This window comes from Mus caroli, unplaced genomic scaffold (genome assembly GCF_978045245.1).
Source record: "Mus caroli unplaced genomic scaffold, Mus_caroli_1 scaffold_5, whole genome shotgun sequence".
Classification (NCBI taxonomy): domain Eukaryota; kingdom Metazoa; phylum Chordata; class Mammalia; order Rodentia; family Muridae; genus Mus; species Mus caroli.
Genome location: NW_028227260.1, coordinates 116,890,334 through 116,915,800, shown reverse-complemented (window position 1 = coordinate 116,915,800; position 25,467 = coordinate 116,890,334). Strand labels below are relative to the sequence as shown.

Genomic DNA, 25,467 nt, shown 5'->3' with positions numbered 1-25,467 from the left:
AGCACAAGCTCTTGGAGGATCCAATGGCACTGATGGGGCAGGGACACCCCCCCGCCCCCCCCATACACACACGGTGAAGAGGTTGAGTGGCTGCTCCACCATCACATCACATCCCTTTTGATGTGACACCTAGACTACAGCAGGTCCAGTCAGCAGAGGAGCTGCCTGCTGGCACAGCCTGGGATGCTGGTATGGTCCCTCCTGGCACAAACCATGGCCTTTTGGGTTGCTTTTGGCATCCTGGTGGTTACGGAAAGTTTCGTGCAGCCTCACCCCACAGAATCTCTGCCTATTTCCATAGCCCATCATTCTTGTGAAGTTTGCCTCCAGCTTCCATTCTCCACCCTTCTCCTGACACCCCACCCTCGGCTGTGACCATTGGCAGTAAGCATAGTTTATGAGTACATGCAGGCCCATTTCACCCTTTCCCTTGGTTCCTTGGAAGTCTGCCTGAGTTTGAGACTCTCCTCATTTTATAAAACCATTAACTATAAGAAGCTTAGGCCCTATGCTTTCCAGGGCTGGGAGTGGCTTGGCTGACCCCTGTGAAGTCAAGGGAACCAGAGGAAAGCTGGAGAAAGCTCCTTCCAAGCTAGAGGGAGCCACAAGTGTTTTACTGCGTGGTGGGCCAGTTTTTAGGGTCCAAAGATAACCTCACTGTGCAGTGATAAAAACAGCTACTGTTTGAATGCTTTCCACATGCCAGGCAATGTGCTATGTGTGTGAGGAGTATTGTCCTGTGGAGTCTGCACATTCACTACTTACTCGTGGTTTTGTAATGGGAGACTGAGAATTTAACTTCTTAAAGCTTGAACTGCAAAAGTTGGCCTCTGACTCAGACCTGCCTGATTAAAAAATTCTGTACTTTAAAACCTTTTTACATTTAGTTGTTTGTCTGTCTGTCTGTTTGTTTGGTTGGTTGTTTAGTGAGGATGGGGGGAACTGGTGCCTCATGAGTGTGGAGATCAGAGGACAATTTGCAGGAGTTGATTCTCCTACCATGCGAATCCCAGGTTTTGAACTAAGGTCATCAGGCTTGGCAGCAGGCATTTGTACCCTCTGAGCCATCTTGCCTGCCCAAGCCTGTAAGTTTAACCTCTCTGCTGTGCCACCTTTGTAGGTCTCCAAAGTGTCCTAGAGAGAAGGTTCACTGCCTTCTAAGGACTTTAGAATGTTTATTGAATGTATGTTCACACATTAATTATATATATAGCATTATTATAGATATTTATAAACATTGTTGTCCCCCTATCACCTCTGAAATACATCCTGTTGTCTCCTGTGACAGATGTGGAAGGGAACTGAGTCTCAGAGAAGCTCCCCAGCCTCTGAGTGATTGAATTGAGATCTCATCCAAGTTTGGATGAGGGGGATCAACTGCCCACATAGTTGATTCTGTCTAGGACAACAAGTGGTATTTATTACTGAACGTATTGAGTGCTGTACCCAAGCATCCATGATTTCCAAGCTGATGGACCATTTTGCTTTTTAGGTATATGTGTTGCAGGTTGGGGAGGGGTGACTGAGGAAAGAGATGACATATTAGGCCTCTGTGGCTGTTACTTTCTGGCACAGGATAGAAGTCCAAATGGCTTTTAAGCACGTTTTCATTTTCTCCCTTCCCTCCCTCCCTCCCTCTCCAAATTAGGGCGAAGATTGTCGAACTGTCCCCCTGGCTGGACATGTGGGGTTCGACAGCTTGCCTGACCAGCTGGTGAATAAGTCAGTCAGCCAGGGCTTCTGCTTCAACATCCTGTGCGTGGGTGAGTATTTCCAAGGCAGGAAATTCTATTACAGGATATAGATCCTTAATGGCTAGATGTGGCTTTGCAGGTAATTAGGTTAAATAATGTGTCATCCCCATCTAGTTACATGCTCGCACCCCCAATCCCTCTTCTCTTATCCCTTTGTTTATTTTTGTAAGCATCCAGCGGCAATTACGTCTTTCCCCCCTCTTCCCAGACCAGAAACTGGGGCTGTACCTTGGGGAAAAACAGAGCTTTGTGAGACTCAATGGAAAATTTTGTTAAAGGGGGCTGGCCGGCTCAGTTACTGCTGTCAGCTTCTTTTTGAGCGCAGAAGATAAGAACCAGGACAGAATTAGAAGTTGTGTGTCTCTCTAGTTTGTCTAAGCTTGCTTGGTACAGCTGGAGCTTAAGTGTAGGCATCACAGAGTTGCATGCAGAGATCATTTGTTCCCTAGCCTATATCTGTTCCTAGGCTTTATTTTGTTTTGTTTCAAGACAAGAGTCTCATTATGTGGGCCTAGGCCGGCATGGAACTCAACAAGTTGCTCAGGCTAGCCTCTAACTCTCAATCCTTTTACCTTAGCCTCCCAAGCCCTGGGATACCTATGTGGGGAGACATGGTGATTTGAGCCCACTTGGTGTGCTAATCGTAGCACAAGAAGTGTTCAATAATATTTCTGAAGTGAATGAATAAGTTAAGTCTGAAGGAAGCCCCCACTATGCCTCTCAACAGTTTCTCACAGAAGTGGTTTTGACCCCCAGTCTGCAAAGTGAAGCTCGGAAGTAGTAGTCTTAGGCTCATGGAGAAGACAGCTGAGAAGGACAACGGGATTGACTTGAGGCAACATGGAAAAATGGCAGAGCCAAAATACACTAGAGATGCAGGCCTGACTGACCTGTTGTTCTTCTCTTTGTCTCCAACCACTGCCAGCAATGTCCCTGGAGACCATGAAAGTACTTTAGAAACCACTGAGTACCATCAAACAAACGTGGACAATGGTACCTTGTCATTCTTTAAGAACATGTTTTGAAACCTTAAAAGTCCCAAATTTGCAAACACAGTGCTAACTTATAATTTTCACCCCACAGTGCAAGAACATATACCTGTATATTTTTAGTGACCCGCTTCCAAACCTTAATGGTTGCATAAATGCCATAATAAAGCCAATTTTCACACTGGCTAGAACACTTACACACTGTTGATAATTTCCTGTTCTTATTTTTGTATAAAGCATATGGAGAACTCATTCACATCATAGATTCAAGCTACCACTGACTTAGGTACTTTGGTGGTTTAATGTATTGAAAAAAAAATTAGTGGTATAGGTCTGTAATCCCAGCACTTAGAAGGCTGAGACAGGAGGATTGTGAATTTGAGTGTAATCTGGGTTGCATGATGAGACCTTGTCTCAACTAATTACCTAACTAACTAAATACTAATCTTAGAATTTTTTTTGAAGTCATTCATTTTCCTCTGATTTTTTTCTTCTTCTCCATTTCCAGTACTCTTTACCAGGTCCTCTTCTGTAGGGAATTCACTGTACTTGTAAGGACAAACAGAGCAATAAGGTCACTTCTAAATGTGGATGGCAGGCAGTCAGCTAGGCTCGCTCACTAGCAAAAGTGACTCATTGCCGTGTATCAGCTTCAGAAGCTATGAGATAAAAATATGCACTTCATGGAATTACACATCAGAGGCCTTAGAGTCTGCCTAGAGGTTGCCAAGTCTTTGGATGCTGACAGTCATACTCACAGTCACATTTCAGTGCTAATTGGGACGGGCATACAAAATAAATGCAAGGCAGGGCGACCAGCCTCAAGAACAAATGTCATCACGTCTAATATTGGCACTACCAAGTTTTCTGTTTAACTAACAAGATCAATCTCTGGCTAATGGCCAACTTATTTCACACAATATTTGATGACTGAAATATCCCAGTGCACACACATACCAGCTTCCCTTGGCATCCCTCCCAGAGTGCCGTATGACCTGTGCTGAAGTTGAGATGAAAGCAAACTGACAGCCCCCCCCCCCCCCCGTGAGCAACCTTTCAACCTCCAGCAAAAGACTGACCTGGTAAAAAGCCCTGTGAGTCAGAATGGGACCTTATGTCCAAGTATAGGGAAATTTGTAATCTGAGTCTGAGTCCCCAGGGCCCCCAAGATGAGGCAGCCAACACCAAGACAAGGTGATGGGGTAAACAGTCAACTCATATTCCCACCAGGGTATTGCTCATCCACAGCACTTCAGCATTCACCTGATGACAACAGCCTGAGGCAGACTCTCATCCCCAAGAAGTCATATATCTTTTCTTTCCCTTTCTACTTGTCAGGTTTCAGGAAATGGCTCTCTTCCTATACTGTCCCCAGATAGGACAATTAGATAAACCAATCCCTGTACTGGATCCAAAAATGCTTATAGTGCATGCAGCCCACTCTCTTACTGTATTCATGACCTTGCCATTGCTCAGAGAACCCTCAACTAGCATCAAGGTCACATGAAGCTCTCAGACTGCCATCTCAAACCAGCCATGATGCTAGGAACTGTCAATGACTTGGCAGAGTCCACAGTGAAGTTGCTGAAGGTGATCTTTGCTCCCCCTGGGAATTTTAGTGACTGTATTCTTATGCCTTGTACCTGTATGTGACTATTAAATTTGCCTCCTTGATAACCTATAAAATGGTTCTGTTTGGTCACAGAAATTGTTCACCCAAAGTATTTTTAGTGTCAAATTATGGTATTGCTAATCTTGATTATTCACAGTCAGCTAGGATAGTTTGTTTGCACATTGTTGTTTATTTAATGTTGCCCTACTGCTGTTATGCCCTTACCTAGCAGAATAAGTATTATACATTTATGGATGCCTGTGTGCATTTGTGTTTGGTGAGACTGAAAGGAGGGAAAGAGAATGTTTATGAATCCAGAGCCTAGTTTATAGTGCAATAAATTGACTGTATCAATAATTGCTCTCCATGATTATTATGATTTTCAGCTAAGCACATAGACATAAGCATATTATGACTTCAGTCTGATATAATCTCTAGGGTTGACAGTAATTACCTAGTAAGGTGAGATTCTCCCCTTTCTCTACCCCATCAAAAAAATCATATCCCAATCCCTTAGCTTTGGAAACTTGAGGATCCCATGGCTGTAAACATTCATGTAGCAGGCTTAAAAAAAAAAAAAAAAAACCCGAGCTAGCAGTACCAATGTGTTGAGGCCCAGGGCTTTGTAGTGCTGGGAAAGAGCCCTAAAGAGACTTGCCCATCCGAATGTGCTGGCAGCGCTAATGGCCACGAGGAGCACAAAGGCTCAGAACGATAATATTTACTTTGAAGCTGCTCAAGATTCCAGGCTCAACTGGGCTCTGTTGAACTTGGAAAACACACACAGGACAAGCAGGATTGCAGCTTTATTGCAGGAGGTGTGCAAAGGGCAGCTAGTATTCTATGAAGGTCAGGTGCTAACCTTTCCATCCCCGTGCCTCTGGGAAACGCAGTTGTTAGCATAAGGCGGCCACAGGGCTTGGTCACTGGCTAGCAAGGCATCATAGGAGAAAACAGGTTTGTAGCAGCCATTGATTTCCATGGTGTCATTACTTCCATCACATAGGCTTGGGAAGAGGTGCAGGAAGCTGCCTGTGCTGGCTGAAACACACCACAGTCTGCCTCACCCCTGCAAGAACAGGAAAGAGAAAGGACAAGGTCGCACAGCCAGGCATGGCCTTGTCTCTCTCCATAGACTCTCATGGCCAACTCTAGTGCCTGGAGAGTTTCCTTTCAGAGAGTTTCCTTCCGACCTCCCTGTTGAACTCAGCAGAATTTTCTCTTGGCTTATTCCATCATTTACAGTTGAGTGAGACTTCTCTCCAAATGACCAGGGGCTGTGACTAGCTCACTCTTTGCTGTATCTTTAGCCCCTATATAATACCTATATCTGGTGATTATCAGAGGCTTTGTAAATACCTGTTGAGTGACTAAATAAATGAATATGTCATGCTTGTGAACCTCACTAAAATGTATTGGTTCAACACATGGACTACAGAGGTAGCCCATCCTGGTGAAAATACTGGCTATGCTACCTATTAGTTTGTGACTTTGGACTGTCATCTTCTATACAGTATATAGAGGAGGAAAATCAGGTACATGGAAGTGGAGGAACTTGCAAATTCACGAAGCTAATGGCTGACTCGGTTAACCTAACTATAAATTAAGGACAAATTGTATTATCTACCTCTGGGTACCACCGTGCCCAACCAGGATAGAGATCTTGCTTAACCTGATTGACTTGAGACCTTGGGCTCCATTACCAACACTAAAAAAAAAAAAAATCATAGTGCCTATATACCTTCTAAGCTTCCTTCGAGGAGCAAATAAAATCTATGGAAGCTGAGGGTGTGGCTCAGTAGTTGAAAGCTTGATTCATATCTGTGGGGTCCTTGGTTCCATTCCCAGCACTACATGAAAGAAAATGAAAATATGCATTTGGTTACAGCAATGCCTGGCACAGAACACATAAATCTGCTACAGGAAAATACTATTGGTGTATGCCTCGAAGTCCTAGCACTTCGAAGGCTGAGGCAGGAGTCTTAGGACTTCAAGTCCTTGTCTCAAAATCAAACCAAACCAAGCAGAAAACCAAACCAAACCAAACCAAAAACGCTGCTGCTACTGCTTCAACTTTCCCATTTTGTAGGAAAAAAGGACTAGGATTCAGACTGGGGACAGGGCTCAGGTTTTGTCACATGACAATGTAACAGTAGCATATCTAGGACTTGTATTTTTTCCTTTTTCTTTATTGCTTATTTTTGTTTTGAAGACTGGGTTTCTCTGTGTAGCCCTGGCTGTCCTGGAACTCTCTCTATAGACAAGACTAGTCCTGAACCCAGAGATGAATGTATCTTTCTCATCTTGCAAGGACTTAACTGTCCAAAGAACCAGAGATTGCAGATATTGACAGCCACTGAGGAGAACGGCTAAACTTTTATCACATAATATGTTTTAAATTTAAATTCTTTTCCAAAGAGACTTATTTGTTTTATGTGTATGCATGTTTACCTCCATGCACGTATGAGTAGCACATGCATGCCTGGTGAGCAATTTTGGGTCCCCTGGAACTGGAGTTACAGTTACAGCTATTAGCTGGCACATGGATGCTGAACCCAGGTCTTCTGCAAGAGTAGCTAGGGCTCTTAAACACTGAGCCATCTCTCCGGCCCCTGTGTTGTTTTAAAAGTTATTGTTTCTAGCACAGTGTCAACAATAAGCAAAGTGAGAGCTAGAACATGAGTTCAAGGGGTTAAGAAACCCTGCTGTCCATTACGACATGCTCTAGGAGGGCTGGGGAGAGGGAGAGGGAAATTGAGCCCTTGGGACTCATTGAGTTTCCTGCTAGAAGCCAGTTGCCAAGTTCCTACCTTCTTGCTGAGGCATGGTGGAATATGCTGACCTGACCCTATTAGGCCACGTGTCTTATCCCCATACACATTTACTATTGGACCCAAGACAGCTATAGGAGGAGATATCATTCTAGTCTTGGGCTGGGCCTGTGCCAGCCATTGAAAGAGGGCTTCCTTCCAGCTCCAGGTCCCACCATGATGACAACTGAGAGCAGAAGCACTCAAAAGCCACTGAAGGAGCTGGCTTCCTTTTCTGCCTTCTTCTAATGTGGCATTTATTGCATTTCCCTAAACACAGCAAGTTCTCCTCTTCCAGACCGTTGTTATTTAACAGCTAGTTGCTGCAACCCTTGTGTGCTGGCAGGTGTCTGGGTGGTCAGTTTCCTTGCTGCTCCTCCCTGCTGCTTGCCCTACCTCACCCAGCCCCCCATTTCTCCAGCTGTGCAAACAGGGCGGGTCTCTGGCTCAGTAGAGCTGATCCTGAGACCTATGTGAGGCTTTCTTCAGGCACTCTCAAGTATACAGAGGAGTGTCTGAGAATTCTTAGGATGTGGAGGCAGGGGGCCCGTATTGGAGAGCTGTGGAGATTGGAGCCCACCACTGTCCAGGAGCAGCAGGCATATTCAGTAATGATCTCAAAGGACAAAGAGGGATGAGGTTGAGGAAAATCCATTAGATGTACAAAAAAAAAAAAAAAAAAAGTTAAAATGTACCTGAAACATGGGTGTCCAGAGAGTGGAACATGGGTGTCCAGAGAGAAGTTGAGTTAAAGCATGGTGCCCATCCTTCCATTCTCACCTCAGAGATCGTGGCCCTACTTGAAAGTGAGCTGCACCATGGTCTTTGATGGGGTGTTCTGCTGCATGCCTGAATCTGTCACCTCCCATGGCAAAGACCTTACTGCACCATATTTTTCTTGGGACCTGAACACCTTCTTTAGGGGAGGACCCCCCCCCCAAGCATCTCTTCTTAGACAATCTTTGTCTCTGATGAATATAGCAGATCCTGGTTGGAAACACAATCTGTGTGAGGAACTCTTTTTGCATAGCCTGGCAATTTACCTCATTACTCATACCTGGCTATGGAATAGGGCTGGGGACCTTGGTAACCAGGCTAAATTGAATGTTCTTTTCTTTCTCTGCACATAGAAACTCTCATAATAGGTATTTTTATGTCAGTGTTTAGGATTTTATATATACACTGAGAGAGTGGGAAAGAGGGAGGATTTTCGGTTCCCCACCATGCAGTTCTATGCACTGCCTTGCAAATGTCTACTGTTGGTCCCAAGGGAAGATTTGCCAGGCCGGGCACTACCCAGGGTAAACCTAACCCTAACTATGAGGATAAAGCAAAGGTCACGTAGTCTCTCTTTGCTTGGGGAGGTGTAGGAAGAAGAGGGACGGTGCTAGTAAGGGAGTACTGTGGTCCAAGGTGGTCCAAGAATAATCCAGCATCATTAACTTTGTGACAGGGTTTCTCTACATAGCCCTGGAACTCACTATGTAGGTCAAGCTGACCTCAAACTCACAGACATCCACCTTCCTCTGCCTCCCAAGTACTAGGATTAAGGATGTACACCACCATGCCCAGCCTGTCATTAACTATTGACTTAAAGACAAGGCTGGGCTCAAACCAGAGATTTAACAGAGGTTGATCTTATCCTTCTTATTTGTCTCTATCTCCTGAGTGCTGGCATTACAAATGTGTATGCTCGGTTTCTTCAGTGCTGGGTATCAGATGGGGTGTCAGCTATCATAAACAAACACACTACTGGCTGAGCTACATCTCCAGCTTAGCTACTGACTTTTGGTTCCTAGTGTTTCTTATTTCCTTGGGGAGGGATGGGGAGCCAAATACAATCTGAATCCACGGAGATGAAAAGTGGCTTTGGTGCCTATCCCAGCTATGGCTTCCTATCAGCCTCCTGCCTAGGTCCATGTCACTAGCATCTCTCCATTTCGTGGTTGTGATGTCTCATTCTCCAAAGACTCCTTGGTTTGAGGTAGTGAATTGGTAGCCTCTCGTGTCCCAGGAATAACCTCCCCAAACCTTTACCAGTCCACCATAACCCTTCCCCCATTTATCGGCCAAGTGTAAAATTCTAGTGGTTGGATTTATTAGTGTCACACAGCCAACATGTTAGTTAAGCAAACAAATGCCTGGTTTGTTTGAAATTTAAGAAGAGTAATTTGCAGCTCAAGTTCATTCCTCGGTAGATTAAAAAAAAAAATAGTTTCCCTGAAAGGTCATCTAGGCTGGGAGAAGCCAAAAGTAGATACAGTCTTTCCACTGGGAGACAAAAATGTGGCATCTGTGGGTTGAGCACAGTTTGGGCAGAACCTGAGGCCAGGGGATGAGAGGAGAGGGTATTTATTTGACAACTGGTATTTATTTACATGTTCTACTTAGAAAATACAGAAAAGCTAAAGAAAAAAATGAAAACTATATATAAAAGGCCACCAGTCAGAGAGAAGTATTAAGAGGAGTATATTATACCTCTGTACAGGCTACTTCTAGGGATAATTATACCCCTCTATCAGTATGGATAGCATTTCGTTCTCTGCCTCTAAAAGCAGTATATCCTCAAGGTGAGGATTCAAATAACAGAAAAAACTGTGAAGACAAAAGTGGAAATTAGCCCAATTCTCTAGTACTGTGAGCTATCTGCTGCTGGCATGTCTCTGCTTTCCTTTTTCACGTAACTGGTACTATATATTCTATGTACTTCTGTGCAATTGCTCACTTATGTAAAATATGATGCACAATGGCTACATAGTCATTGCTTGATCTCTTTTGCTTTTCAGGGGAGACAGGTTTGGGCAAGTCCACGCTCATGGATACCCTGTTTAACACCAAGTTTGAAGGGGAGCCAGCGACCCACACACAGCCAGGGGTTCAGCTCCAGTCCAATACCTACGACCTCCAGGAGAGCAATGTGGGGTTGAAACTCACAATTGTGAGCACTGTAGGCTTTGGGGACCAGATCAACAAGGAGGACAGGTAACAATGGGACAGTGGGGGAGGAACCATGAAAAGTACCTTACCATGGGAGTCTTGGAGAGAGCACAGATTCTGGGGCCCACTAGAGTGATATGGGCAGGCAATTTGTAAGCAGGGCATCATTGTGGGATCTTTATCTACAACTGTGCCACTCCATATACTTTGCCAAAAGAAGGGTGTCTTTCTAATACACGTGAGTGGATCCTTGATTCCGTTCAGCCTTGTGCCAGGCCCTCCTATAATCTAACAATCTACAAAGGATTGGCTTAATCTTTGCTCTTGACACATTCATGGGAAAGGCTTTTCTTAAGCAAAGGATTTCCATATAGATGACTATGTTCTATGAAGGAGTGGATGCAAAGAGGTGAAGGGCAGATTGCAATGAGACCACAAGGGCAAGTACAGTCAACTCCATGCAGAGAAGAAGTCGAAGAGGACTTCATAGGAAAGCCTATGATAACTCCTGAAGAGCTGGCCAGACAGACAGCTGATGAGAAAGAAAGGCAATCCAGGAAGCTGCCCACTTCTTTAAAGGCAAAGTGATGCAGAGAGCTCAGGTGTGGTCTGGGGAACTGCAGCTTGGTGTGCTTAAGTAGAGAAGCAGATTTTTTTTTTCTTTTGAAAATTTATTAGATATTTTCTTCATTTACATTTCAAATGTTATCCCCTTTCCTGGTGTGCCCTCTGGAAACCCGCTATTCCATCCCCCCTTCCCCTGCTTCTATGAAGGTGTTCCCCCCACCCACCCACTCCCACTTTTCCATCTTGGCATTCCTCTTCACTAGGGCATAGAGCCTTCACAGGACCAAGGACCTCGCCTCCCATTGATGTCCAACAAAGCTATCCTCTTTGGTTGGTGGTTTAGTCTGGAAGCTCTGGGGTTCTGGTTGGTTGATATTGTTGTTCTTCCTATGGGGTTGCAAACCCCTTTAGCTCCTTCAGTCCTTTCTCTAACTCCTCCATTGGGGACCCCGTGCTCAGTCCAATGGCTGGCTGAGAGTATCCACCTCTGTATCTGTCAGGCTCTGGCAGAGTCTCTCAGGGGACAGCTATATCAGGCTCTTGTCAGCAAGCACTTCTTGGCATCCACAATAGTGTCTGGGTTTGGTAACTGTATATGAGATTGATCCCCAGGTAGGTCAGTCTCTGACTGGCCTTTCCTTCAGTCTCTGCTATACACTCCATATTTCCTCCTGTGAGTATTTTGTTCCCCCTTCTAAGAAGTAGCCAAGCATCCACACTTTAGTCTTTCTTCTTCTTGAGCTTCACATAATCTGTGAATTGTATCTTGGGTATTCCAAAGTTTTGGGCTAATATCCACTTACTACTGAGTGCATACCATGTGTGTTCTTTTGTAATCGGGTTACCTCACTCAGGATGATATTTTCTAGTTCCATTCACTTGCCTAAGAATTTCATAAAGTCATTGCTTTTAATAGCTGAGTAGTACTCCATTGTGTAAATGTACCACATTTTCTCTATCCATTCCTCTGTTGAGGGACGTCTGGGTTCTTTCCAGCTTCTGACTATTATAAATAAGGCTGCTATGCACATAGTGGAGCATATGTCCCTATAAACATAGTGGAGCATGTATCCTTGTTATATGTTGGAGTATCTTTTGGGTATATGCACAAGAATGTTATAGCTGGATCCTCCCGTAGTATTCTTTCCAATTTTCTGAGGAACCTCCAGACTGATTTCCAGAGTGGTTGTACCAGCTTGCAATCCTACCAGCAATGGAGGAGTGTTCCACTTTCTCCACATCCTCGCCAGCATCTGCTGTCACCTGAATTTTTGATCTTAGCCATTCTGACTAGTGTGAGGTGTTGTTTTGATTTGCATTTCCTTGGTGACTAAGGGTATTGAACGTTTCTTTAGGTGTTTCTCAGCCATTTGATATTCCTCAGTTGAGAATTCTTTATTTAGTACTGTACCCCATTTTTGCTTTCTTTTTCTTATTAGATATTTTCTTTATTTACATTTCAAATGTTATCCCCTTTCCTAGTTTCCCCTCTGAAAATCCCCTATCCCCTCTCCCTCCCCCTGCTCCCCAATCCACCCACTCCCATTCCTGGTCCTGGCATTCCCCTGTACTGGGGCATAGAGCCTTCACAGGACCTAGGGTCTCTCCTCCCATTGATGACCGACTAGGTCATCCTATGTTACATATATAGCTAGAGCCACAATTTTCACCATGTGTTTTCTTTGATTGGTGGTTTAGTTCCAAGGAGCTCTGGGGGTACTGGTTAGTTCATATTGATGTTCCGCCTATGGGGCTTCAAACCCCTTCAGCTCCTTGGGTTCTATACCCCATTTTTCATAGGGTTAATTGGTTCTCTGGAGTTTAACTTCTTGAGTTCTCTGTATATATTGGATATTAGCCCTCTATCAGATATAGGATCTTTTCCTAATCTGTGGTTGCCATTTTGTCCTATTGACAGTGTCCTTTGCCTTACAGAAGCTTTGTAATTTTATGAGGTCCCATTGTTGATCTTAGAGCATAAGCCATTGGTGTTCTGTTTAGGAAAATTTCCCCTATACCCATGTGTTAGACGCTCCTCCCTACTTTCTCTTCTATTAGTTTCAGTGTATCTGGTTTTAATGTGGAGGTCCTTGATCCACTTGGACCTGAGCTTTGTACAGGAGATAAGAATAGATAGATTTGCATTCTTCTATATGCTGACTGCCAATTTAACCAGTACCATTTGTTGAAAATGCTGTCCTTTTTCCACTGGATGGTTTTAACTCCTTTGTCAAAGATCAAGTGACCATAGGTGTGTGGGTTCATTTCTGGGTCTTCAATTCTATCCATTGATCTATCTGCCTGTCACTGTACCAGTACCATGCAGTTTTTATCGCTATTTCTCTGTAGCACAGCTTGAGGTCAGGGAACTTCTAATTCCCCCAGAAGTTCTTTTATTGTTGAGAATAGTTTTTGCTATCCTGGTTTTTTTGTTATTCCCAATGAATTTGAGAATTGCTCTTTCTAACTCTATGAAGAATTGAGTTGGACATTTGATGGGGATTGCATTGAATCTGTAGATAGGTTTTGGAAAGATGGCCATTTTGACTATAAAGATGGCCAATCCATGAGCATGGGAGATCTTTCCATCTTCTGGGATCTTCTTTGATTTCTTTCTTCAGAGACTTGAAGTTCTTATCATACAGATCTTTCACTTGGTTAGTTAGAGTCACACCAAGGTATTTTATGTTATTTGTGACTATTGTGAAGGGTGTTGTTTCCCTAATTTCTTTCTCAGCCTGTTTATCATTTGAGTAGAGGAAGGTTACTGATTTGTTTGAGTTAATTTTATATCCGGCCACTTTGCTGAAGTTGTTTATTAGGTTTAGGAGTTCTCTGGTGGAAATTTTGGGGTCACTTAAGTATACTATCATATCATCTGCAAATAGGGATATTTTGACTTCTTCCTTTCCAGTTTGTATCCCTTTGACCTCCTCTTGTTGTCTAATTGTTCTGGATAGGACTTCAAGTACTGTATTGAATAGGTAGGGAAGAGAGTGGGCAGCTTTACCTATTCAATGTAGTACTCGAGAGGCAGATTTCTTGAGAAACCAGTGAACTTTAATCTTTGGGGTTCCCATGTGCAGCCACTTTTAGTTATAACATAGTCTTTTTCTTGAGTTGTCCTGTGCATTTCGCATAAGGCCCCATTAAACCTAGAACATACCCTGGGCTACTAGTTGAAGTGAGCTAGGGGAAAGTAAAGGGAGGGGGCAAACAGAGGACAACTCCTGCAGGGGTTATAGAATGTACAAATACAGATCCATTCAGAAGTTCTAAGCAGCAGAATGTAGTCTGATTAGATTTTGAGATAAATCCTTTGGGCTAGTGTGGAGATACACTGGGTAAGCAAGACCATTCAGGAAAGTATTAGACCAATGAAAATTGAGGCAGGAAATAACATAGGAGGTGAGATAGGGAAGAAGAGATGGAGTCCATAAATATTGAGTAAAACTGACAAAACATAGTAAAGATTTCATATGGGGTTGTGAAGGCAGAAGTATCTAGAATAGAAATTCAGAAATCCGAATTTCTGGCTTTGGGGAATAACTCAGTTATAATGGCCTCCCTTGAGAGATATAGGTGAACCAGACTTTAAAATACCAGAAACAAGGCATTCCAATTTGGAGATATGTATAGAATATTTACATGCAGGATAGCCTCAGTAGTAGGCAGTTGACCATACAGTCACAAGTCCAGAGAAGAAGGTCTGGGCCTAGGTAAATGATATGTTCCAACCACATACACATGTAAGATCATCCAGCAATCAGAGAGAGAAGGATGCTGTGCTAAACACAGGAACCTCAGGATATCTGTGAGGTCAGCAGATGGAGGAGAGGATTGTGAAAAGGGACTAAGAAGGTCTAAACAGAGAGAAAGAAAGAGAGCCAGAAGAAGCTGGAGGATTCTGGGGATGCATGTGAGGGGTGAATGAGGCTGAGATAAGGGTGTGATAAAGGCTGGGGGGAGCTGGTAGGATACTGACAGAAAGGACCACTCAAATTCCTTTTTAAAAAAAATCTTTGTGCGTATGTGTTCTTGTATACAAGTATAAGTGCATGTACCATAGCATATGTGCCATGTTGCATGTGTGGAGGTCAGAGGATAACCTCTTGGTTGTTGGTTGTCAACCTTGTTTGAAAGATTGCCTTTTTCTGTTCTATGCATATGTCAGACTAGCTGGCCAGAAAGTGGATTCTCCTTTCTTGGCCTCCCATCCCATTTTAAGACCGCTTGGGTTATTGATGTGTGCTACTTTCTTCAGCTTTCCAAGTTCTAGTGATCTGAACTCAGATCCTCATGTTTGTATAAGTGCTCAACTCACTGAGCCTTCTTCCCAACCCTTTATCAAAAATCAGAAAGCAGTTAAGTACCGCATAACAGTTATACCACTACTAAAGTGAATACATCTTGCCTGGCAGATCAGTATTCTAGGCTCTAACACTGGGTAAGGTCATTAGTATCTTTTCTTCCCCAGTGGCCTATGTAGTACCTAAGCACTATGAAAGCTACCCAGTGGGAATTTTCAGGTCAGGTCCAGATTGAATTCTCTGTGTCCTGCAAAATAATAGCAATAAGATCTTAATATCTAGTTATGATGGGCAACCAAGAACAAACGTAGTAGCCTCTGGAGCCTCCAAGACCAATAACTGAGAGGGAGGTATGTTGTGCCTGGCCCTGGAGTTTTTGTTTTCTAACCCATGTCTCCTAAGAGCGGCATTGCCCACCCATACAGCATATCTCTCTGTTCAAACTCTTTTTTAAGAAATTCATTCTTTGTGCGTTCATGTGTGCATGCATGCTGGGGATTAAGCCTGGAACTTTATGCATGTAATGTCTTTGAAGCCAGAAGAGGGAGTCAGATCCTCTGAAACTGGAATTATAGGGGTTGTGAACTGCCTCATAGATGCTGGAATCAAACCCAGGTCTTCTGCAAAAGTATCAAATATCGCTTACAAAGTAGTAGTTTTCCACAAGGAATGAAAATACATTCTTAGTTTGGGTTACCCCACTCCTCCCTCCTCTCCCCCATCTTTCCACCTTATCCCTGCTTAGACTATTTAACCCCTGGTAGACATGTAGTTTCCTAAGAACTGAAATATAGTCTGTTTTCTATACAAACCTCTAAAAGGAAGACACCTCTCTTTTTTAAAAAATAATTATATTTGTTTATACATTTACTTATTAATTAATTGCTTAGTGTGTGTGTCCATGCACATACACCCATGTATACTTGTGCCATGGCATATATGTGGACATCAGAGCACTACTTTGGGGAGTCACTTCTGTCCTTCTGCCCTGTGAGACCCTGAGCTTGGACTCATACTGTCAGGGTCTGTAGCAAGTGCCTTAATCTGCCGTATCATGTCACTGGCCACAGCTGATTTTTTTTCTTTCTATAAAATGGCTTATTATGTTAATCTTCTTTAGTTGAGCATCACTTAGACCCTATTCCCCATCCATTTAGTAGTTGGGCTCAATATGATCATTACTCTAAGCTGCACATTTTTTTTTTTTTTAGAAAGCCTTCAGTGAAATTTCTCACGGTCCTTTCCTTATAGACATTCTGCATATGAATGCTGTCTTGAATGGGATGGCTTGGGAATACTGAAGAGATACTATCTCCTAGACAGCAGTCTATTTCTGCTTCATTTCTAGAATGTCATCAGTAGTTTCTCTTGCTTAGAAAATTGATAGTGTGGCATAGTGGCGCATGTCTATAATCATAACACTCGGTAGGTTCACGCAGGAGGATTTGGTTTGGTGCCAGTCTGGGTAACTTACTGAGAAGTTAGCTAAAACATAACCAAACCAACCTAACCAAAGAAAAGACTGAAATATTTGTTACATATATATTTTAAAAATCAAACAGTACAAACTCAAATAAGAAATGATAAACTTTCCCTGGGATTAGGGTAGAGAGCAAGAATGAAATAAGCTGTAATCATCTGTAATACAAAGCAGTTTGTTTTCTTGAAGCACTAGGGATTGAACCTAGGACCTTTTGTGTGCCAGACAAGCACTCTAACACTGATCTATATACCCGGCCATTTTCAATTTTTTTTTTTTTGAGACATGGTCTCGGTAAGTCGTCTAGGCTAGCTTCCAACTCTATCTGTAGCATAGACAGTTTTGTTTGACTTAGTGATCCCCATCCTTGTAATCCTCCCTCAGCCTCTCTAACAGCAGAACTACAGACCAGTGTCAGCAGCCCTATGAAACCGGTGTTTTCTATGTGCTATGAGGGGTATTTTACCACAAATATGTCAGAAGACCCCGTCCTTTCCACAGCATCTGTTTAAACAAGGACGAAACAACCCAAACTGGTGGAAGCCACATTAGTTGCTACATCCTTGCACTTCCTGTACTTGGTAATTCAAGCATGCAGGAGACTGTGGCAGAAAGACCAAGAGTTTGGGGCTATTTTGGGCTACAGACTGAAGCCCTGTCTTAAAAATATTGAAATAGGGACTGTTGCTGGAGGTCAGTTGGTAGAGCACTTGCCTAGCATGCACAGAGCCCTGGGTCTGGTCATCAGCATGCCCCCAGGCATGGTGGCACACACCTGTAGTCCTGGCATCGGAAAGGTAGAAGCGGGAGACTCTGCAGTCCAATGTCATCCTTACTGTACAGTGAATCTTTGGCTAGCCTCGGATACTTGGGACCTTGTCAACAAACAAACAAACAGACAGACAAACAAACACAAACAAACAAATGGATTTGGTGATGTTTCGCTGTTCACAAGGATACATGCCTAGAATCATACATGCATAGAATCCCAGTACATGAGGTATGTATCCCTATGACACAGAGGCAGGAAGATCAGGAATTCAGAGCCAGCTTCAGCTGCAGAGTGAGTTTGAGGCCAGCTTGTTTACAACATGGGACATTGTCTAAAATCACACACACACACACACACACACACACACACACACACACACACACACATGACTTGCAGCTTGGTCTACTTATTGAGTTCAAGGCCAGCTAGGACTGCATAGTGAGACTTTCTCTCAAAATAAACACCACCCAAACAATCAACCACACATAAAACCCCGAATACTGCTAATAAATGAAAGAAGAAAAAGAATAAGGAGTGCTAGAGGAAAAAAAAAAAAAAGAACCCAGGGGTAAGTAAGACTTTTCAAGACCAGCTAGAGAGAAGAGTGGCTAGGAATGTAAGCTTTTGTCACAAGCAGGCCTGGGTTCTGATCTCATATTGCCATTTGCTAGACCAGGGACCTTTAAAGGCAAGATAGTCCAATTGACTATGTATCAGTTTTAAAATCACCTGTAAAATGGGTACAATGTCCATAATAATCTTTACACTATCAGAATATGGTATAACATACTTGACATGGATGACAAAAAAAAAATGCTGAAACCATGCCTGGTACAGTATAACTACCTAACAAATAGAATGTGTTATTATGAGCATGATTTTACTGGTAAGAATCAAAGGAGAATATAGCATTATGTAGCATTTATGGGAAAAAAATAAATAGTGTACAAGAAAAGGAGAATTAGAAAAAGTCTATTAGATGTGGCAGGATGAAAACTTTCAAAATATTTAGGACTGATCATTCTCAGAAGATTGTAGGTAGAAATTAGGTTGCCATTCTTGTGAACGGGACAGAGAGGCAACAGAACACGGGTGGGGGAGAAGCAATAGAGTAGAACCGTGAGGACAGGGTCAGATTTGCATTTGCATGGAACTTTCACCGCTATAAGTCAGCAGGGATAGAATGGACCATTGAAGAAGTGTTGCTGGGAAAAATAGGCCATCCACTTAGAAAAACATAAAATGAGACCCTCTCATCCAAACACCGCTTATAAAAATAGATTCCTGTTGGACTAAAAACAAATTCTAAAAATATAAAGAGAAAATGTCGGAGAATATTTTTATATCTTTGGGGGTAGAGAAAGCTTTTAGAATTGTGAAACCGTCTAAAACTCACAGAAGGAAAGAGTGTTTGGGTCTAAGTTAGAGGAAAAGTTGTTGAGGGCTGGAGCAAGGGTGTCATGGTTAAGAGCACATACTGCTTCCAGAGGGCCAGAGCTGGATTCTTGCATCCACATCAGTTGGCTCACAGCTGCCTGTAACTAGCTCCAAGGGATCTGATGCCTCTGTGGCAGACGCTTACTGCCACGTGCACACACTCAAGCACATACATATAAATAAAAATGATAAAAATTTTAAAAGTAAAGATATCTTATGTTTTAAAATATAAAAATACCATAAAGCAAAAGCGAAATCAAACTACAAATGGGGCAAAACTATTTGTAACCTGTGTAATAGAAATGGATTTTAAATGAAAGAAGGGCTTCTGTAATTCCATGAGAGATAAACAGATAATTGACTAGGAAGAGAAATACAAATGGAACAGTCAACACTATGAAATGATGTTCATTCAGCTTCCCCGGCAATGAGGGGAAAAAAAAACATAATTTTTTTCCTCTCTCAGATTTGCAATAATAAAAGATGATATAATAGCCACTGCCACCAGGGAATTTCATTCACGTGAGTGTGTGAATTGATCAGATTTTTTTTTGGAGGGCAAATTTGGCAGCATCCATTAAATTTTTGAATGTGAATAATTCATAGCCCAGCAATTCTCCTTTCCTTTACGTTGCCCAGAAAACACACACACGTGCTTACAGGAAGCAATAGTGTCCACTGCAGCATTGGCTATCAAATGAAAAAACCTTTAACCTGCCTACCTGTCTGTAAGTAAATCAGCTACATTAGCTGTGTTGTGACCATACCATGGGATCATATTTGCAGCTTACATTCACATGGATACATCATCGGGTCATGCTGTTAACAAAAATGAGAAGTTGTTTCACTGTGCCATTTATGAAAATTCCCCCTCTCACAAAAACAAATAATCTCCTCTACATCTGCATAAAACTATATAGGAAATCTCTGGAACAATATTCAACTGGTTACTGATAAAGCAGGAAGCATGCATGCATAGATTGTTTGTATAACTGAAAGGAAATTTAAAGGATGGTGTTTTAAAAACGGAAATAGATAAAGTAGGTGTAGACAGTGGATTTTAAAAGCTGGGGAAAGAGATAAGGCAGTGTGCAAAGGGAGATAAGGAAGGCAGGGGCAGTTCTTTAGGATAGGAGAAATTAGGAAGGCTTAAACAGGGAAGTGAAAGTTATAGGATAAAGAAGAGGAGGTAGACTTGATTGAGAGAGAATCCACCAAATTTAAGATTCAAGTGAGTTATGGAGGAACTTATTCAGTTTATCAACAAATGTCTACAGTGTGCCAGGAACTGTGTGAGAGGCTAGTGCCACTAAGAAACATTGCATCTATTTATTTACTGTATGCATGTGAGGACAGTGTTGTGTGACAAGACTTTTCCTGGGGAGACATGACACACATGTTTACTTACCCCAGATAAGGAGCCCACGACAAAGTATGGATACCAACTGTATTAGTCAGGGTTCTCTAGAGTCACAGAACTTATGGATAGTCTATATAGTAAAGGAATTTATTGATGACTTACAGTCCAATTCCCAACAATGGTTCAGCCGAAGCAGTGAATGGAAGTCCAAGGATCTAGCAGTTACTCAGTCTCACACAGCAAGCAGGCGAAGGAGCAAGAGCAAGACTCCCTTCTTCTAATGTCCCTATATTGTTTCCAGCTCACAAAAACTGGGAACTTGGAGTACACTGCACAGTCTTCAGGCAGTTCAACAAGTTGGGGAGTGTCCTTTCCAAGTGACTCAGTTGGTTGAACCCTCTTCCAGGCTGCTTGGCCTATTTCTGCTTCCAGGAAGCTGGTGTGGTCTGAAAGTATCCTTTGCAGCTTGGCTTAATTGACAGTTGGTGAGACTGAAGAGTGACTCTCGGCAGTCTTTATTGCTTACTAGGAAGGGAGGTGCCTAAGTGAGTCTGCTCAGTTTCAGGGACTCCCTAAAGCTATTTTGAGATGTTTACCTTTTGGCTTAAAGAATTTCCTTTCAGTATGGACTGTTTCTGAGGAACTAGCTATACAATAGCAGCTGTGTTAGCCAGCTGGTGCCATGGTGTGTGCCTGGAGGTCAGAACAACCTGTAGGAGTTGTTTCTCCTTCCACCATGTGGGACCAGAGCGTCAAATTCAGGTGGTCCGGCTCAGCAGCGAATGACTCTATCATCTGACCCATCCTTCCAGCCTACTAGTAGGATATAAAGCACAGTGCTTGGGTAAGGAGCTTTCATCTTGGTGGAGGGGATGAATATGTATGCATAAATGGGGTCAAGTCAGTAATAGATAGCAGGGGTTTAGAGTGTGGAAACAAGAAGGGGTAGCAATTGGCCAAGCCTTGCTGTGAGAGTCCAGAATGCAGGTTGATAAGCAGGGTGAGCAGGTGGTCAGAAAACGCTGGGCTTAGTCTTGAAGTTGTCAAGGTTAAGTACAAGTTAGCCACCCTGAATATAGCTGGTATTCGGTATGTATTGAATGAATGCATGAGCTATACATTAGTAGGGAAAAATAAGAGAATACCGGTAAGGTTTCATCATTTGATAACAAAACTATCCATAAGATGTATTTACTAGGATGCTGGCACAGGATAGAAAATAGTCTACAGTGAAGTGAAGAGTGAATTAGATTTAAAAAAAAAAAAAGCTAAAAAACTTGTTCTTTTCAAGAAACTTCGATTTGCATCTGAGTATGGTGGTACATGCCAGTAATCCCAGCACTTGGTAGATAGAAGTAGACAGGTCAAAAGTTCAGGTCCCTAAGGCTAGAAAGATGGTTCAGCAATTAGAGTACATACTGCTTTCTCAGAGGACAGAGTTAAATTCTCAGCACATATATGTCAGGTAACACATAACCACATGTAATGATAACTCCAAGGGACCTGATAACTCTAACCTCCCCAGACATTCATATTCATGTGCGCATATCAACCCCACATATACATGTGATTTAAAATGAACATATGATTAAAGCTCAGGGGATGAGGTTGTATGAGCTTTGTGGCCTTGGGTCTGTTGGTAAAATAAGCTGCCAAACTATCATGTGACTAATGGGGTCAAGAATCATATGGGAGCCTGAGATATCAAGTGAAAAATTAATATGGAGAGATGGCCTAGCAGTTAAAAGCACTGACTCCCAGAGGACCGAGGTTCAATTGTTAACACCTACTGAGCAGCCCATAACCATCTGTAATTCCAGTACTAGAGAATATGATGCCCTGTGAGTACACTGCATCCAAATGGTACACATATGTGAATGCATCTTAAACACCCATATATGTAAAAAAATAAATATTTCTTAATTTTTACATTTTTCATATATTACATTTTGATCATATTCTTTCCCCTCCTCCAAGTTTTCCCAGAATCTACCCACCTCCTTACTCACCCAACTACATGTTCTTTCTCTCCAAATAGAGAAAAAAAAATCAAGAACACAAACAAAAAACCAAACCCTAAGTCAAAAACAAAATAAATCACTGAATCATAACAACAACAACAACAACAAAAACCCACACACATGGAAATATATGGAGTCTGTTTTGTGTTGATCGATTCCTCCTGAGCATGGGGCCTGCCTTAGAATATAGCCACTGTCAATCTATTGGAGAAAACTGATTTTCCCCTCGCAGCAGTTATCAACTGCAAATAGCTTCTTGGTTGGGGGTGGGACTTTGCATCCCCCCATCTCTGTGTTGGAATTTTGTCTAGGTCGAACTTGTGCAGGTCTTTTATGTGTTGTCACAGTCTCTGTGAGTTCATATGTGCATCGGCACTGTTGTGTCCAGAAGATGCTGCTTCCTTGGAGTCATCCATCACCTCTGGTTCTTAAAGTCTTTCCATCTCTTCTTTTACACAGATCTCTGAGCCTAGAAGGGAGGGGTTTGATAAAGACATCCCACTTAGGGCTGAGTGCTCCAAGGTCTCTCACTGTTTATGTTGTCCAGTTGTAGGTCTCTGTGTTAATAGCCATCTACTGCAAAAGAAAAGTTCAAGGTCATTCTCTACTACATAGTGGGTTCAAGGCCAGCTTAGGCTATATGAGACCCTTTCTTTAAAAAACTGAAAAGAAAAAAAATAAGAAATCTCTCTCCGCTCATTAAATATTTACTGAGCTTCTCTGTGCTAGGTATAGATTCAGAACTTGACTGCTTAGGGAAAGGAAGGCACAGGAACATTGTTGGGAAGGATCAGAGTTGAGGAGGATTGGATTGGGTTAAGAAGAGTTCTCTTTTGAGATAAGACTTAAGTATGCTCAAGAGTTGAGGAGAAAGAGTCAGTAGGAAGAGAGGAGACAGAGCATGGACCAAGGATCCCAAAGAGGCTGCAAAGGATGATCACGCACACAAGGATAACAAGCCTTGCAGAGCTGAGAGATACTTCATCCTTAGATGAGAAGGAAATGGGAGGGTGGGTACATCTTTAAAGCTCAGGAGATGGGGTTGTATGAGATTTGTGGTCTCAGCTCTGCTGGTAAAGGAAGCTGTCAGACTGTGACTGATGGAGTCAAGAATCATTTTGGAGCCTGAGAGATCAAATGAAAGTCTGAAATGATCAATGAGAGAATAGTGGCGAATGAGCCAACCAAGGCCAAGCAGGGGGCTATTTTATTACTCTGGAGATTCGGATGAAGTTAGAGAGCTCTGTAGGGAGCAGAGGAAAGCCCAAGAGAAGTCCTATGCGAATGTATATTGTAATGGGCATGGCCATGTCAACGATATCCCAAGGCCCTTGGACCTATGGGACAATTGGGGAAAGCTTTTACCCATATGATTCAGGCTCAAGAGAAATGGCAAATCTCCTTTTATGATTTATCAGTGTGTACAAAGACTAGTAACTCCAGACCCCCCCCCTCTCCAAAATATTTATAGCCAGAGACTGCTCACCTTCAGAGACCTCCTACAGAGACTTGCTAGGCTTTGCTCCTGTGCTGTACCTAATAAACACACTGAGGTTCCAGTTGATGGGGATACAGGTAGCAGAGCCCAGTATGATCTCAGGTTCACTATATGTGTGTGTCCTTTCTTTATTCCCTTGCCAGGATTTTGGAACCCTAGACACATGGGAGTTGTCAAGCTATGAATCTATAAAAGTCTCAAGAACCACAGCTTTGTATTTGTGTTCAAACTTTGACAGCAATCAAGTAGTCAGAACCTGAAATGTATTCAGTTCTTATTTTACTAGGCAGCCAGGGTGGAAGGACAAGGGTGGAATGGAGCTGAAGGTGTTGATAAGAATGTTTCATGATGGACGTAGTGTCGCACATCTGTAGTCACAGTTATTAGAAAGTCTAAAGCAGGAAAACTGCTTGAGCTAGAGTTCAAGACCAGCCTGGCCAACACAGCAAGACCCTGTCTCCTAAAAATGTGGTTCAGTTGACCAGCCATATGATTCTGCTTTGGCAGACAAGAAGCTGAGACCAGGAAGACCTTGGTATCCTGTGAAATGAGACAAAGAGTCAGACTCCTGAGCATTCTGAGGAGACAACTCATACTTAGGAGGATCAAAGGCATATGGCAGGTTATAGACACCAGATTGTGGTCAGAGACTTGCATGTTACAGGGAGGATTTCTTGGGTGGGGAGCAGAGGGAGCCAAAGTTATAAAGTCAAGGTAGTCACAGCATTTGGAGACTGGAAGAGTTGTTAGCAGGTACATTGGAATTACCTAGAGTGGGGAGAAAGATTGGGCCAGGTACTACCGAAGGAAGACATGCTGGGTCTCCAAAGAAAAGAGGCTTTGCATTGACATGATAAAGGAAGGGATGTCCAGAGGGTTGTCTAAAAGAGCTCCATGCTGGCCTACCTTATCTCACCTCAAGGTGCATGGGTTGTAGGGAAAAGAAACATATCCTGGAGATGGCTGCTGAGGGATAGTGTCTCCAGGGGAGAGTTAGCTTTCAGTCAGGTGATCAAGTTAATGATAGATGCCAAAACTTCTCAGACTTTAGTATGTACCCAAATCACTGAGGCTCTTGACAAAACTCATTAAGCACAATGATTCAGTGGCATTTAATACAGCGACAATCACCACCACCTCTGTTTGCTGTTCAGCCATCCCTCTGCACAGTTCCCACACATCTATTTCACCCCCAAAGAAAACTCACCTAGTCGGCCACCATTGGCCACCCTTGGTCTTGCAAACTTTATATGCCCCAGTACAGGGGAACACCAGGGCCAAGAAGTGGGAGTGGGTGGGTAGGGGAGCAGGGCGGGGGGAGAGTATAGGGGACTTTTGGGATAGCATTTGAAATGTAAATGAAGAAAATATCTAATAAAAAAAAGAAAAAAGAAAAAAGAAAGAAAACTCACTGGGCAAGTCTCCATTCCTTGCTCACCTCAGCTTCCAAGAAATGCCATTATTTTATGTCTCTGTAAATGTCACTGGTCCAGGTGCCTCATATAAGTGAAATCCCATGGAATTTGTCTGTAGATGAGTCACTTCCTCCCTCCAGCCCTCCCCCTCCTTTCAGTGTTGGTGATGGATCCTAGGACTTCACCTGTGTTAGGCAGGTTGCATTAGAATTTCTTTATCCCTGAGGCTCTTTATTGTCTGGCTAGTCTACGTTCTCTGTACCCAAGCATCTCTGGATAGACGTGTGGGCTGCTTCTATTGTGTAGCTGTACTTAATAGTTTCTTCATTCCCTTTACAGTCACTACATTTTAGCTCCCCACCCTTCTACTCTTTCTTGTTTTGTTTTGTTTTGTTTTGTTTTGTGAGACAGAGTTTCTCTGTGTGGCCCTGGTTATCCTGAAATTCACTATATAGATGAGGCTGGCCTCGAACTCAGAGAGATCCTCCTTCCTCTGCTTCCTGAG

The 25,467-nt window shown here is 42.8% G+C and overlaps 1 protein-coding gene across 7 annotated transcripts in view; it reads left to right on the top strand.

Moving 5' to 3' along the window:
- Septin6 (septin 6) overlaps window positions 1-25,467 on the top strand; it is a 76,339-nt gene that overhangs the window by 12,838 nt on the left and 38,034 nt on the right. For all 7 annotated transcript variants that reach the window (XM_021152934.3, XM_021152932.3, XM_029473378.2 and 4 more), the window contains exons 2-3: window positions 1,649-1,763; window positions 9,952-10,147. In XM_021152934.3, coding sequence (XP_021008593.1) covers window positions 1,649-1,763; window positions 9,952-10,147 — 311 coding nt within the window. The remainder of the gene's footprint in view (window positions 1-1,648; window positions 1,764-9,951; window positions 10,148-25,467) is intronic.